This window comes from Neomonachus schauinslandi, chromosome 5 (genome assembly GCF_002201575.2).
Source record: "Neomonachus schauinslandi chromosome 5, ASM220157v2, whole genome shotgun sequence".
Taxonomy (NCBI): domain Eukaryota; kingdom Metazoa; phylum Chordata; class Mammalia; order Carnivora; family Phocidae; genus Neomonachus; species Neomonachus schauinslandi.
Window position 1 is genome coordinate 3,476,407 of NC_058407.1, and position 14,422 is coordinate 3,490,828.

The 14,422-nt window shown below is 55.2% G+C and overlaps 1 protein-coding gene across 1 annotated transcript in view; it reads left to right on the forward strand.

The window, feature by feature from the left end:
* The window catches only part of CERK (ceramide kinase), a gene marked incomplete at its 5' end in the record, with an annotated part of 40,655 nt that overhangs the window by 21,261 nt on the left and 4,972 nt on the right, over window positions 1-14,422 (forward strand). The window contains 7 exons of the mRNA XM_021687761.2: window positions 2,110-2,235; window positions 3,860-3,923; window positions 5,338-5,483; window positions 10,710-10,784; window positions 11,603-11,755; window positions 13,409-13,514; window positions 14,083-14,159. Coding sequence (XP_021543436.1) covers window positions 2,110-2,235; window positions 3,860-3,923; window positions 5,338-5,483; window positions 10,710-10,784; window positions 11,603-11,755; window positions 13,409-13,514; window positions 14,083-14,159 — 747 coding nt within the window. The remainder of the gene's footprint in view (window positions 1-2,109; window positions 2,236-3,859; window positions 3,924-5,337; window positions 5,484-10,709; window positions 10,785-11,602; window positions 11,756-13,408; window positions 13,515-14,082; window positions 14,160-14,422) is intronic.

The window sequence follows — 14,422 nt, forward strand, 5'->3', positions numbered from 1 at the left end:
TTGCCTTCTCTTTGAGTTACTGTGTTAAGGACATTGGTTTCTCTTGTATAAAAGCCTTTGTATTCCTATGAAATCCACTTGAACAAGACCCGCTATCTCTTTTTATATGTTTCTGGAGTTGACTTGCTGATACTTTGTTCAGGGTTTCTACACCTTGGCTCAGGGGAGAAGCAGAGCCATGCGTGAGTCTCTTGACTGGTTTTGCTGTCAAGTGTTGGTGGCCCCATGCAGGGAGATGAGAAGTGCTCCTTCCTTCTGTTCTGTGGAAGTGTTTTCGTGACATTGGGGCTGTGGTTTTCCCTGAGTCCTTGGAAGGGTTCACTGGTGAAACCATCAGGGCCTGGGGTTACTTTGTGAGAAGGTTTTCATTAATGACTTCAGTTTCTTCATTAAATATCAGACTATTCAGATTTTCTATTGCTTCTGTTTGGTAAGTTGTATTTTTTGAGAAAATTTGTCCATTCATCCAAGTTTATAAATTCATTATTAAGAAGTCCTTTCACTTCCCTTGTAATATGTGCAGAATCTGGGGTAATGTCCCCTTTCTCATTCCTGATAATTAGTAATTTGTCTCTTCTCCCTAGTTCTGTAGCATCTTTATTAGGGAATTGTCAATTTTGTGAATCTTTTTACTTTTTGAAAGATTTTATTTATTTATTTGTCAGAGAGGGAGGCAGTCAGGGGGAGAAGCAGGCTCCCCGCTGAGCAGAGAGCCCGATGCGGGACTCGATCCCAGGACCCTGGGATCATGACCTGAGCCGAAGGCAGACGCTCAACCGACTGAGCCACCCAGGTGCCCCATTTTTGTGAGTCTTTTTAAAGAACCAACTTTCGGCTTTGTTGATTTTCTCTACTGTACATTCCTCCCAGTATTTTATCATGAAGGTTTTCAAGCATCCAGAAAAAGTGCAAGAATTGTATAATAAACAGGCACATACCCACCACATAGATGTGCAGTGGTTCACGGATTGCGAGCTTTGCTTTGCCAGCGTCTGTGTATCTGTCCATTAGTTCATTGTAATCTCTGCTGAGTTTCAGAGTAAGTGACAGACGTGGGGCACTTTAAATACTTCAGCGGGCATCTCATGAATTAGAGATCAACATTTGTGTACCGTTCTGAGCTAGAATTCCCATACGGTGAAGTGGACAGATCGTGAGTTTAAATCAATGGTATTGGAACATGCATACACGTAGCTGTTGTCACCCAAAGCCCTATATGAGACATAGACCACCCCAGAGTTTTCTCGTGATCCTTCGGTCGGTGCAGAGACAGCCACCACGCAGATGGAATGACATCACGGGGGCCCTTTCGAGTAGGGCTGTGACTCTCCACATGACGGCGTTGACAGGGATCCACGTTGGTTAGTATACCAGCAGTCTGTGCTTTTTTATTGCCCAGTAGTATTCCATTGCATAGCTGGACCGCATCTGTGTGTCAGCAGCCAGCTGGTGTTTTCTCTCGGGGCTGTCTCGAACAGTACTGTTGTGAACTTCCGTGTGCAGAATTTTGTGTGGCCTTAGGCTTTCCATTTTTTGGAGTATATACTTTCTTGCTACTTTTATTGATTTGTTAGTTGTTTGTTTTTGAGTGTCAGAATCTATTTGAACTGACCCCAACAAAAATGGTGGGAGTTGCTGTACAAACATGGGTGTGAGCCAGGTGAGGAGGCTCTCTGGACGGGACTGAAGCCAGGGGCTGACGGCCTGTCTGTGTCTCACTGTCTGTCCATCTGTCCATCCTCTCTGTCTCCCCTAGTGGGCCCTTCTGTACATCTGTTTCTTGTTCTCTGCAGACTCACCTTCCTTCACTTTCCAGAAGTCACATTTTATAGGACCCTTCATCAGGAGACCGTGTCTGTCTCGGTCAGAATTCTGAATTTTGGGGGATTTGCAGATACACAAAGCTCCTGCCCATTCTGATAGGCTGTCACTTTTCTCTTTTCATAGATTAGGAAACTCTTTAGCACGGTTCTTTAACTTAAAGATACTTTGTTCAGGCAATACTAAGCAAAGTTCTCAAACCATAGTCATTAGATTTTCTTCAGTAATACAGTCCTTCCTGTTGATATATGTTGCATTCACTGTGATTTACACATTGTTGTTTTGTAGCATCGAGACCAAAGCATTTACTGGTGTTTATTAATCCGTTCGGAGGGAAAGGACAAGGCAAGCGGATCTACGAACGGAAAGTGGCACCGTTGTTTACATTAGCCTCCATCACCACCGAAATAATTGGTAAGGTATAAATTCTGTTAAATATATAGGAGTAAATGTGAGAATGATACAAGTGTGGTCACTAGACAAGATTTTTATCTTACAAGTTATTTTAAACAAAGTAAAATATGTTGGGTTTTTTTTGTTTTTTTTTTTGTTGTTGTTGTTTTTTAAGATTTTATTTATTTACCTGACAGAGAGAGAGACACAGCGAGAGAGGGAACACAAGCAGGGGGAGTGGGAGAGGAAGAAGCAGACTTCCCGCGGAGCAGGGAGCCCGATGCGGGGCTTGATCCCAGGACCTGGAATCATGACCTGAGCCGAAGGCAGACGCTTAATGACTGAGCCACCCAGGCGCCCCAAAATGTGTTGTTTTATATACCAGAACAAGAACAATACAAAATAAAGAATGTATACTTTTCTAGCCAAGTCTTAGCATAAACAAAAAGCACTCGAGGGGCGCCTGGGTGGCTCAGTTGTTAAGCGTCTGCCTTCGGCTCAGGTCATGATCCCGGGGTCCTGGGATCGAGCCCCGCATCGGGCTCCCTGCTCCGCGGAAGCCTGCTTCTCCCTCTCCCACTCCCCCTGCTTGTGTTCCCTCTCTCACTGTGTCTCTCTCTGTCAAATAGATAAAATCTTTAAAAAAAAAAAGCATTCGAGAAAATCACTAAGAAGACGAAAGGGTAGAGATCAGGGACAGAAAATTCTTGCAAGAAGAGATACAAGCAATTTATAAGGCCTAGAAAGGATTTCACCAATAAGTGACACCTGAAGAAACGTAATGTGGTGCCGTGTTTGCGGCACCAGGTTTTTAGCACAAATTCTCGGAGCTGGGCAGGGCGCAGGGACGCTCTTCTCCTCCCCCAACCCCGTGCTCTGAGGTCTGCACAATTTCTGAAGGGCACCAGCAGTGTGGGCAAAGAGCCTTAAAAATGTGGGATGTTTGCCCAGTATCCCAGTTTTCTCACGCTTTCCTAGGATGACAATCAGGTGTACGGGGTGATGTGCACAGAGGTGCGTGGCCACATTTTATAATAGCAAACATTGAAACCACGTGAGCGCCCACTGGCAGGAAACATGGGGCTACAGTTGTGCCCTGTGACTCCGAAGGGACAGCACGTGGACCTTTAACATGGTCTTTCCAGAGAACTTTTCATTGAAAAAAAGTGGCTATGATAAATGCTGGGAAGTCAGGGGTACGAGACCCCACACAGAGTAGCTTTTCTGTTCTGTTTTTGTTTCTTACGTTGAATACACAGTCTGTGGACTCACGTTTTCTTTTCCTTACGTCTTGGGATATTCTAAAGTTTAATTTTTTTTTAAGTTTTATTTTAATCCAATTAATTAAAATTTTCAACATAACTGGGATAATAAGGAAAAACTATAAAATAGAAGATATAATCTCTTTCCAAAAAGTTACTATGTGTTGGCAATTAGATGCCAAGTATGTGACATCTTACCTTGAGCATGTCATCTTCCACTGAGGTCAGTGTCCCCTCTCCTTAAGAACGACTTCTTGCAGGAAATCCTCCTGAAGATGTTATAGGACCTCATGTGAAAGGAAGTGTTTGCTTGCTTTTTATTTTAAATTGGATTCTCAGATTTGAATGTAAGCTCTACAACATAATGTTATTCTTCCCCACAGTTACTGAACGAGCAAACCAGGCCAAGGAGAGTTTATATGAGATCAACATAGACAAATACGATGGGTGAGTACAGTTCCTTTCACCTTGACTCCTACATAGTGGACGCTAATCAGGCTTTACCCATCTTAGTGTTGTTCACTCCCTGTCCTTCGTTTTGTTCCTAATTGTCATCGGAGAAAATTAGAAACAGCAGAAAAGTTCCATCACACCCCCTTCTACGACTTAGAGACAACCACTGGCCGCTTTCCTTTTCCGTCTTCCTACCTATGAATCTTCTCTGGATCATTTGAAAGTCTGTTACGGACATGATTCCCTTTTGTCCCTAAATAGTTGAGTGCATGTTTCCTAGAAATAAGGCTATTCTCTTACAGAACCAAATGCCATGATAACCCGGGAAACCACACGACACCAGGCTCTTACGTGTTTGCTGTCCCCGTTCGGGGCCCGCCCGTTGTCCCCTTGTTCCTTTACAGCGGGAGACCTGCCTAGCCCTCTGGCTCTCGTGAGCACTCTAGTCTCAGATCTGGAGCCGCTCCTCAGCCTTTCTTGGTGTGGCTTAGGTTTTGGGAGTACAGACCAGGTGTCCGTCGTGCCCCTCGGTTTGGGCGTGTCTGGTGTCTCCTCTTGGTCGGCCCCAGCTGTGCGTGCTTGGCTGTGGGACACGGGGGGCTGCTGCGTGCGAGGCTGCGTCTGCGCTGTGTCTGTCTCTGCTGGCACGTCAGCCCCTGGAGGGCCAGCGTCCTGGGCCCTATGCGTAGCTCTCCCCCAGCTCCGGGCACAGGTCTCGCGCGTGGCAGGTGCTTGGCGAACGAGCGCTCGAGACCTGGGGAAGGGCGGCTGTCTCCTCAGGGGTGAGGACCCGGGGGGCTCACAGACCAGTGCTGAGGATCAGGTGTGTTGGAAGGACCCTTTTGAAGGCCGTGTGGCGAGTACTGATGTGGGATCGGGCCCAGGGCGGCTGCAGGAGGTCAGGAGCTGTAGGCAAAGCCGGCTGGACAGCGGCAGACGACACACACAGAGGGATGGTCTCCAGGACGTCTGGGGGAGAACTGACTGGTCCCAGTGATGGAATCCTACAGGAGACTCGCAGGGACTCGTAACCCAAGTGACAGTGACGTTACCAAGCCGTGAGATAAGGAGCTGCAGTCGGGTTTGGAGACCGTGGTGCAGCCAGTGTGGGGAGCCTGAGCTGAGGTCTCGGCGGGGCGGGTCGGCCCCCGGGGTCCAGGCGGCATGAAGGTTAAGGGCGCGGGGCTGCCTGCTGGAGTCTGGCTGGTGGAGGGCCGTGGAGGGAGAGGTCTGTTCTGCTTTTGTCGGCGTATTTCTTAGCAGTGTGGCCTGAAGGGAAGCACCCGGCTTGCGGGCTGAGGAGGAGGGCACTCTCCGCCAGGAGCGGGGCCCCAGGGGAGAGTGCGGCATTGTTGGGGGGGATTGTGGGGACCGCAGAGGGACCCTAACAGCCCATGTCCCCCTGCAGAATCGTCTGCGTCGGTGGAGACGGCATGTTCAGCGAGGTCTTGCACGGCCTGGTCGGCAGGACGCAGCGGAACGCCGGCGTGGACCAGAACCAGCCCAGGGCAGCGCTGGTGCCCAGCCCGCTCAGGATTGGCATCATCCCTGCGGGTAGGGGCGCCGCCTCCCCCCCTTCCCTGGGGGCATCAAGCTTGGTTTTCCTTCAGGTTCATTTTGTTGCTGAGACGGTGATTTTATCACCACACGGGTGCAGACTTGGTTGAGACAGTCCTGTCCTGCTTCCCACGGGTGCTGAGAAGCCGGCAGCTGGGGGACAGTCTGCTCTCAAAGGACTGACCAGCTGGCAGGGGTGGGGGGACTGGGAGCTGGTGGGGGGGCTCACGCACTGGGGCGGGGCGCCTCACCCCGGGGGCTCCTGGGCTGTGTCCCAAAGAGGTCTGGCTCAGTGTGGTTTTTTTTGTTTTTTTCAGATTTATTTACTTATTTATTTATTTGAGGGGTGGGGGGAGGAGGGGCAGAGGGAGAGAGAGAATCTCCGGCTGACTCCTCACCAAGATTGGAGCCCAATGCGGGGCTCGATCCCACGACCCTGAGATCACAACCTGAGCCGAAACCGAGAGTCGGACGCCCAACGGACTGAGCTCCCAGGCGCCCCTGGCTCATTGTGTCTGTAGGAAGTGCCTAGTTCTTTGAAAAACCACCGTGTTGAGCTAAGGAAAGCCTGTGCATTGTTGCTTCGATGCCACAGGGAGGAGGCGCCCCTGCCCAGCACCCCGGGTCTGCCCCTGGGTGACAGTGATACAGGCTGGGCAAAAATCCCACCTGGCGCATCATGTCACGTCATTTACAACCACTGTGAAGGCCTTGCCGTCGTGGTGCCGCTTTACGGGCCAGGACGAGCAGTCACAGGGCCCCCGAGGGACCGCTCTGCCCCGCCCCACAGTCAGGAGAAGGCTCTTTTTCTGACGGAATAATGTTGTTTATATAGTAGACGTGTTTATTCTTGGTTGGTTACAGCTCACAACTTTTTTCCCAAGTTAGGCTCTTGTCTTTTGAGTTTGCATGTGTTCTGTTCTGGACGACATGAATTTTATTTTTCTATCTGCTGAACTACTATTCCGTGATGTCTTCTATGGCCGCTGGCCCACAGTAGCGTTGACGCTTACAGCCCTGAGCTGTTAATGTTCAGAAGCGCAGCGTAGGAGCCCCTGCGGCTCCCACACGCGGCAGGGTCGTGGGGACGGGCGGGGTGCGCGCTGTGGGCCTTCCGGGCCCTGGGCTTCGGCAGAGGACAAGATGGGCGTGGCCTCTGCCCACACAGGAGGCCCCCACCGCACAGGAGACGTGGGCGCAGAAGGGTTTTCCATGGCGGCATGCTTGGAGAAAATGGGTTCAGGAACAGTGGCCAGGAGGGGCTTCTCTCGGTGGGAGCCCAGGGCCCTTCCTGAGAGGCGACTGGTGAGCGGCCGGCCGTGCATGGACGTGGGTGTGCCGGGGGTCAGCTGGGGCAGCGCTGTGTGCCCGGGAAAGGGGCCCGGCTGGCAGGGGCTGCCAGGAGTGGAGTCACCGAGGGGCCCGCACAAGGGCCCAGCTCGAGAGGGAGGATGTCATAGAGGCCGGCGGGCAGCGTTACCTGAACGGGCTGGAAGAGCACCCCCGCGCTCCGTTCTGGGCAGCGCTGCCCGCGCCCCGGGGAGGACGCCGGTGCTTGGGCCGGTGGCCGAGTGGTCGGTGTGACTCGGGCGTAGCTTTGCAGCAGAGCCAACAGGCCTCGGATGGAGCCGTAAGGATGAAGGAGGCAGCAGGGTGACCCCGTGATGTTGGCCTTGGTAACCTGGGGGCACGAAGACGAGGCATCGGGGTGGGGGCAAGAGTTCTGATGGAGACTGGAGACGGGGCTCCTTGGGGGCCCTGGGGCCAGCACTCGGAAGTAGATGGCCAGCGCTGCGGGGGTCTAGCCGGTGTGTGGCAGCCTCGGGGTGGCTGGGGTGGTCCGAGACAGAGCGTGTCGGAGACCAAATCACTCCTCCGGTGCCGATGCTTCATAAATTCTAGTCTCTTTCCACTTGAGGATTTATTTATTTATTTATTTATTATTATTATTATTATTTTTTAAGATTCTATTTATTTATTTGACAGAGAGAGACACAGCGAGAGAGGGAACACAGGCAGGGGGAGTGGGAGAGGGAGAAGTAGGCTTCCCGCGGAGCAGGGAGCACAATGCCGGGCTCGATCCTAGGACCCTGAGTTCACGACCCGAGCCGAAGGCAGACGCTTAATGACTGAGCCACCCAGGTGCCGCATCCACTTGAGGATTTAGGGGAAGGAGCCAGTGCACAGAAGGAGGGGGGCCTCTGTCCTTGTTTCCGTGGGCACACCAGAGCCCGCGCGCCTCTGCGGACTTGGTCACAGAACCCCGTCCTGCCGCCTGGTCTGAGCCAGACTTTGCGTTTCCAGCTGGGGCTTCCTCTTGGTCAAAGCCTTGGCCACACAGATGTCTGAGGAAATGCCCGGGGAGTTAGGTCACATCCGAGGGATGAGCTGTTGAAAGCACACTCAAAGTTAAAAGGATGGAACGGTGTTTGGGGGTACCCGGGCTGCGCCAGGCTGGCCCCTTCAAAACGGAAGGTGCCACGAGCTGAAGGCTCCCTGGAGCTCGGGCAGGTCACTCGTTCAGTTGGTGATCATGCACACTCGCAACACAGGCTTTCCAGCCCCGCTGTGGGCCCCAGAGTGAGTGAGGCGGGGCCCCCAGGGTGCAGGGAGGCCGACTGTGGGTACAGGACGCAGAGAGCCGAGCGGTTGGGGGGCAGGCTGTTGCAGACACGGTGCTCTGGGAGGCCTCTCGCGATGACACTGGTCCAGGACCCCGAGTGCGGTGAAGACAGCCCTGCCTTTGGGCAGCAGTGGCCCCTGCAGGGGCCCCAGGGCAGGACGAGCCTGGCTCTGGCCAGGAGGTGTGAGCGGGGAGCAAGAGGTGGGGTGCAGGGGGAGCTGCAGGCAGAGGGCGGTGGCCCCAGGGAGGCTCCTGAGGAGGGAGTAAGCTGAGTGATGACCTCCTTTAAAAAATCTGACTTTTTAGCAAAACCATCCCCGAAACCTGTCAGAAGCTCAAGTCGCCTGCCGGTCCAGGGGCAGGGCCCTGGGAAATCCTGGAAGGCTAGTACACGGGGACCACACCCCAGCCCGGCCAGGGCCTGGATGCCTGACCAGGAAGGCCGGGCGCCTCGCCCTGTCCCTTCCACACCTCCGTGGATGAGACGCCTCCAGCAGCTTGGGAACGGTGCGGTGCCATCCCGGAGATGGGTCATCACCACGGCCCGCTTTGCTGTGGTTCTGCCGGGGGTCCCACACGCGCACACTGAGCCCTGGGGAGCCCCATCCCGAGACTCCGCTTCCCTAATGGTGGTGTCCGGCCTGGCAAGGCCTCGGGCGTCTAGGCCGCGGGGTGGGATAGGGACCAGACGCTCGCTGCTTCGTGCTTATTGGGCATCCTTGGCAGAGTTCCTGCTGAGGGTGAGGTCCCATCTCTGCGAATGCAGGCGAGTCTGGGAGTCCGGGTCAGCGTGCCGGGAAAGTAAACAAGGCCCGGGGCACGCAAGGGGAGCAAGTGGGCTCCACGGACGTTCTGGAAAGTTCTGAGGATGGGAAGAACTACCTGAGGGCATAGTTCAGAGTTATTAAACAGCTCTTTCAGAGTTTGTTCTCTTAGAAATGTTCATGCTGGTTGTCCGGGTACCCTTCGTTACAAAGATGAGGGTGTGGGAGACTCTGAAACCACACGGGTTCTTAGATGCTGTTGCTGTGAATTTTTAGTATTTTAAGACTTACTCCTATGGTTTTAGATGTTTACTTAAAAATTTTTATTTTTTGGTTGCCTGGGTGGCTCAGTTGGTTAAGCGACTGCCTTCGGCTCAGGTCATGATCCTGGAGTCCCGGGATCGAGTCCCGCATCAGGCTCCCTGCTCAACAGGGAGTCTGCTTCTCCCTCTGACCCTCTTCCCTCTCGTGCTATCTCTCATCCTCTCTCACTCAAATAAATAAATGAAATCTTTAAAAAAAAAATCAGTTTAAAAATTTTTACTTTTTGGCTCATTTTTGGTTAAGGTTAGGTTGGTTAAGGTTGGTCAGGTTAAGATTAACAAAAAAAGAAAAATACTCATATTAAAAACATATGTGTGTGTTCATATAACGTACCAGCAATCAGAAGCCATATGGGCACTTAGAGGAAATAATTAAGAGCCTCCACTCTGATGACAAACTGGACCGGGTTCTGTTACTCTGAGACATAACACAGGGTGCTTGCAATCCAGCACGTCTGTGGGGAACCACGAGCTTTCCGGCTTCAGGGGACGTCACTCATGACGGGAGACTCGATTGTTCGGGGTCCTGAGGGTGGGGCATCTGGACCCTGCGGACGGGCAGGCTTCTGTGCCCGTTAACTCCAGTTATTCCCTGATGGGTGTGGGTCTGTGGCAATATGGTGCAATTCTAGATCCTGTCATACACTTTACTCTTGGGAAATCCACACTAGGCTTTTTCAACTAGTTAGCAGACATGTTAAAATTCAGATTGCTCAGCCCCATCCCAGACCTGTTGAATCAGAATCTCGGGGGAGTGGGGTTCAGGAACCTGTGATAAATAAGAGCCCAGGAGATTCTCTGCCCACTCAGGCTGAGAACAGTCACCTGGATTATGCCCCAGTTAGAAGCAGGACAGACGTGGGGATGGTCCGTGGCATCATCACCACGCCCTGGGGATCCTGGCACCAGCTGGGTGCCCTGAGGTCACCCCCAGTCTACGGACGAGCATGTCAGTGGGAGACGTGTGCTCGCTGAGCTCCGTGGGGTCCCCTCCAGGCTGTTAGGTGGCGGCTGCCGTGCGTCTTTGAGCAGCGATAGGCCCCAGAGCATTCTGTGAATCAGGCCGCCAGTGTCTGGGCGCGGGCTTCCACGGGGCTTTTTCTGGGACGTCCACAGGTTGTTCTTGTTCTGCACCCACATTCCCGCTGGTGATGACTCTGCATATGCCCGTGGGTCCTGTGGCCACCGGTGTGTGAAGGGGGGACACAGACGCCGTGCAGAGTGCGGAGCGATGCCCCAGCCGCCACCACCGCCCACGTCTCGGGCTCCGCTCCCCAAGCCGGGGCAGCAGTGTCTGAAAGCTCAGAGGAACCAGTGGGCTTACTGCAGGCAGTCTCCGCACTTCTGATGAATTAATCTCCATTTGTCCAGTATTCACTTTATATAGCTCGTGTTTAGTCCTTGTGTCCTTACTCCAGGGCCAAAAGGAAGAGCGGATCACTCCGTTAGAAATCTGTTGCACTTTTAAATTATTATAATGATATCCAAGACCTTCCTTTTTTTCCTTCTTTAGGGTCAACAGACTGTGTGTGTTTTTCGACGGTGGGCACGAACGATGCGGAGACGTCCGCTCTGCACATCATCGTGGGTAGGTCCCTGTCCGCGGCACCGGCCGTGTGAGCCGTGCGGACCTCCCTGGGCCTCCCGCCAGCAGGGCTCCCTGGGCCCTGGTTCCTTGCCACCTCCCATCTCGTCCTGTCTTCCCGTGGCCATCAGGGGGGATGCTTCATCAGCACAGACCCTGCTCAGAGCCGTCTGGGGCCCCCGCTCCGCAGCCACACCCTGAGACCTGACCAGCTGCCTCAGTGTCCCCATGTGCGGGCCAGGCCGACCCTCTGGCCCCGACATGCCCCACGCTCGCCCGGTGCTCTGCTCTCTGGTGCTGCGTCCGGGACGTGGCCCCCGTCCCCGTCAGGACAGGCTTGCCCAGGCCCGAATCCACGCCACCTGCGACGCCCCTTCCATGTGGCATTAACCGGGCACGTGCGTGCTCAGCCCCAAGGGCGGGAGGCCACCCGTGTTGCTAGTCGCAGGCTCAGAAAGCCAGGAATGGCCACAGCCCCCGCTCCGCAAGCACGTGGCCCCCTCCTTGTCCCCAACGACAGTGCTTCGTCCTTGTGACCGGAGCCACTCAAGTGCTGCTGACGAGTTGTGCAGTGATGATTGGCAGTTTTAGAACGTGGGTGACTTTCCCTCCATTCGTGGCACGGCACCCACTCCGTGGGGCCGTGGGTGTTCCGTCCCGACAGGACAGCTTTCCAAACCTCTTTTGGAAATGTTCGTGAAATTCTGTCATTTGAATGAAGCGTGGGCACCCAGCCCCCCACCTCCCTCCAGTGTTAATCATCTGCGTCGGCGGGAGGAGGTGCGGCGTGGGAGTGGACAGGGGACCGCTTCTCTCCGCAGGGGACTCGCTGCCCATGGACGTGTCCTCCGTGCATCACAACAGCACGCTGCTGCGGTACTCCGTGTCCCTGCTGGGGTACGGCTTCTACGGGGACATCATCAAGGACAGCGAGAAGAAGCGGTGGATGGGTCTCATCAGATACGACTTCTCAGGTAACTCACAGTAACGCCCGCCGACTGACCTCCCCTGCACCGCGCCCGTCTCCACCGACAGAAGCTGCGGGTGCTCGTCTGCCGGGCTCAGGACACCCGCAGGGCAGGGCCAGCACCCCGAGAACCCGAGAACCCCCACCCCTGGCCACAGACCCGTTCCCCTTACTGGCCTCAGAGCTGGAACTGGTGGGAACTGGAAGTCCATTGCAGACCACACAGAACAGGGACAGTCTGCTCATGTCGAACAGTGTCGCCTTCGGAAAGGGGTCTGAAGGTGCAGAGGCTGGTGGGCGTGCCGCCCACAAGTGCTCCTTGGCTGAGTTTGATCAATGTCATTTGGTCACTGCCCTTTCCAGTTTGCTTTTGGGCAAATCTGTATTGAGTTCAATCGGAGAATCCCAGGTATTAAAATCTGAACCCTCTTCTTGGGAGAAAAGGGGACAGTAATCTGCTGAGCTTGAGGCACCGCAAAGACCTACCTAAGTACAGTGTGGCTTGAAAGTTAAAATATAAGGAACTCTGAAGAAATACATCTAATAAACCATAGTTAGGAAAAGGAACGACGAAGAGGAATTAGAAAAGACTGGCACCGTCTTCCTGACGACCGGCTGCTGCGCTGGCCGCGCGTTCCCTGAGCCCGTGGGGCCCCGGCCCGGCCCGCGGTCACCCCTCCGCGGGGACACAGGCGCGTCCTGCCACATCTCCACCTCCACCTGGAACCCGGCACGCCGCGATGCTCGGAGGTTGTTCTGGAGGCAAGAGGAGGCTGACGTTTTAGGGCCCGCGGGACATGCACCCGGTCCGTCCGAGGACAGGCAGAGATGGGCCACTGCCGTCCGGGAGAGAGGTTGCCCTGCAGGGGCCCGGCGGGGGTGTCCTGGGGGGAGATGGGGGGACGAGCAGCGGGAGGATGGTGGAGGCCAGGGGCCACGGGGAAGTGGTTTCTCCACAGGACAGGCGGTTCCTGAGCATCTCCCAGGTGCCCAGCCACGTGCTAGGTGTTGGCAGGGCAGGCCAGAGGCAGGGGCGGGGGGTTCAGTGCCGTGCCTGTCACACCAGGTGTGACCGTGGCCAGTGCCGGCCCCACATCCAACTCGGGGACGTGGTGTTACTGTTCTTGCAGGACACAGCCGGCCCCACTGTGGCCCCATTCACATGTCCTGCCAGGCCTCCTCCACTCAGCGGGTTGGGTTCATGCCACGCACTTTGGGGTCGGTTCGAGGCAGGCCAGGAGAGCGGACAGCTCACCGCAGCCTGCCACGGGGGCTGGCCAACAGTCCTCTGGTGGCAGTGCTGCCGTGGACTTCGTCAGAGTTCTTCCCAGATGCGGAGTGGTCCTGGGTGACCTTGGGCGGCCGAGCCTGGGGGACGCTGGGGCGTCGGCCAACAGTCTGGAAGGAGCAGGCGGGGGGCTCTGGGGGCTTTGCCCTTTGAAGCGTCTCCTTCAGGTTGTACAGACATCAGCAGACGCCAGCGACCTGCGGGCAGGCCAGGAGGGGTCCCAGGTGGGGGCAGCCCTGGTGACCAGGCGCCCAGCGTGGCCCGGTCCCTCATGCTCCCGTCACCTGGGTCTCAGAACACGCTGGCGGTGTGTCCTGGGGTCTCGTGGCTGGGAGGTGCCGCTGGGCTGATGGCTTTCCGCTCTGCTCTCAGGTTTGAAGACCTTTCTCTCCCATCACTGCTACGAAGGGACGGTGTCTTTCCTGCCAGCACGGCACACGGTGGGGTCTCCGAGGGACCGGAAGCCCTGCCGGGCAGGGTAAGCATGTTCTCCCGCGTGTCTGCTGCACGTGGCATGAACTAAAGCCAGGCTGTTCGGGGCTGTGCTCTGACCGTGGACGCGGGGCATCTTCGGTGTGGATGGGAGAACGTGGTTCTCGTGTGCTCAGTGATGGCCTAGCTCGGTGCAGGGCCTCCGGGGTCACGTGCACCCGTGTGCGTCCCTTCTGGAAGTGAAGGATTTGCGGCCATAAATCAGAACAGTTAGAGGCAGGAGCTGTTTTACCGATGTGTCGCTAAGCTGAGCTGCTGAGCTAATCTCTCTAATGGGGGGCCGAGCAGACCTGGCTTCACGGCCTCGTAGGGCTCTCTCTATTCTTGTGATGCTTACACGTGTTAGAGCAGGACTCGCGGACACGTGTAGTTGTTACATCATCTAATTTGGAGAACTCAAATTGGTGTGCAAAGGAAATACTGTTAGCTAAGCCTCTGAAACCAAGCTTGCTGTCACATGGGAATTAGCGCAGCCCTGTGTCCGTGCTGAGCGTCCGCGGCCCACGGTCCCGTCTGTGCACCGCAGGGAGGGTTGTGCTGTCCTTGTCTTTCAGATGCTTTGTGTGCAGGCAAAGCAAACAGCAGCTGGAGGAGGAGCAGAAGAAGTCGTTGTACGGTTTAGAGAACACGGGTAACGTCTCAGAAACACGGTCACGACTGTGTGCCAAATTGCGCGTTTTTGAATCTTGGAGGACATCGCGTCTTCCCGTGGCCGGTCTCTCCCTCCGCTGGTGCCGCCCGGCGCATCCCTTTCTCCTGAGCTCCTGGCGGCAGCAGATGGTGGCCGTTTGCCAGCTTTGGGGAGGCGCAGATGGCAGGGGACCCGCTGTTGGGGCGCCAGCCAGGCCCCCGTCCCCCACGATGCTCTGCCCGGGACCCAGCGAGCGCCCCTGC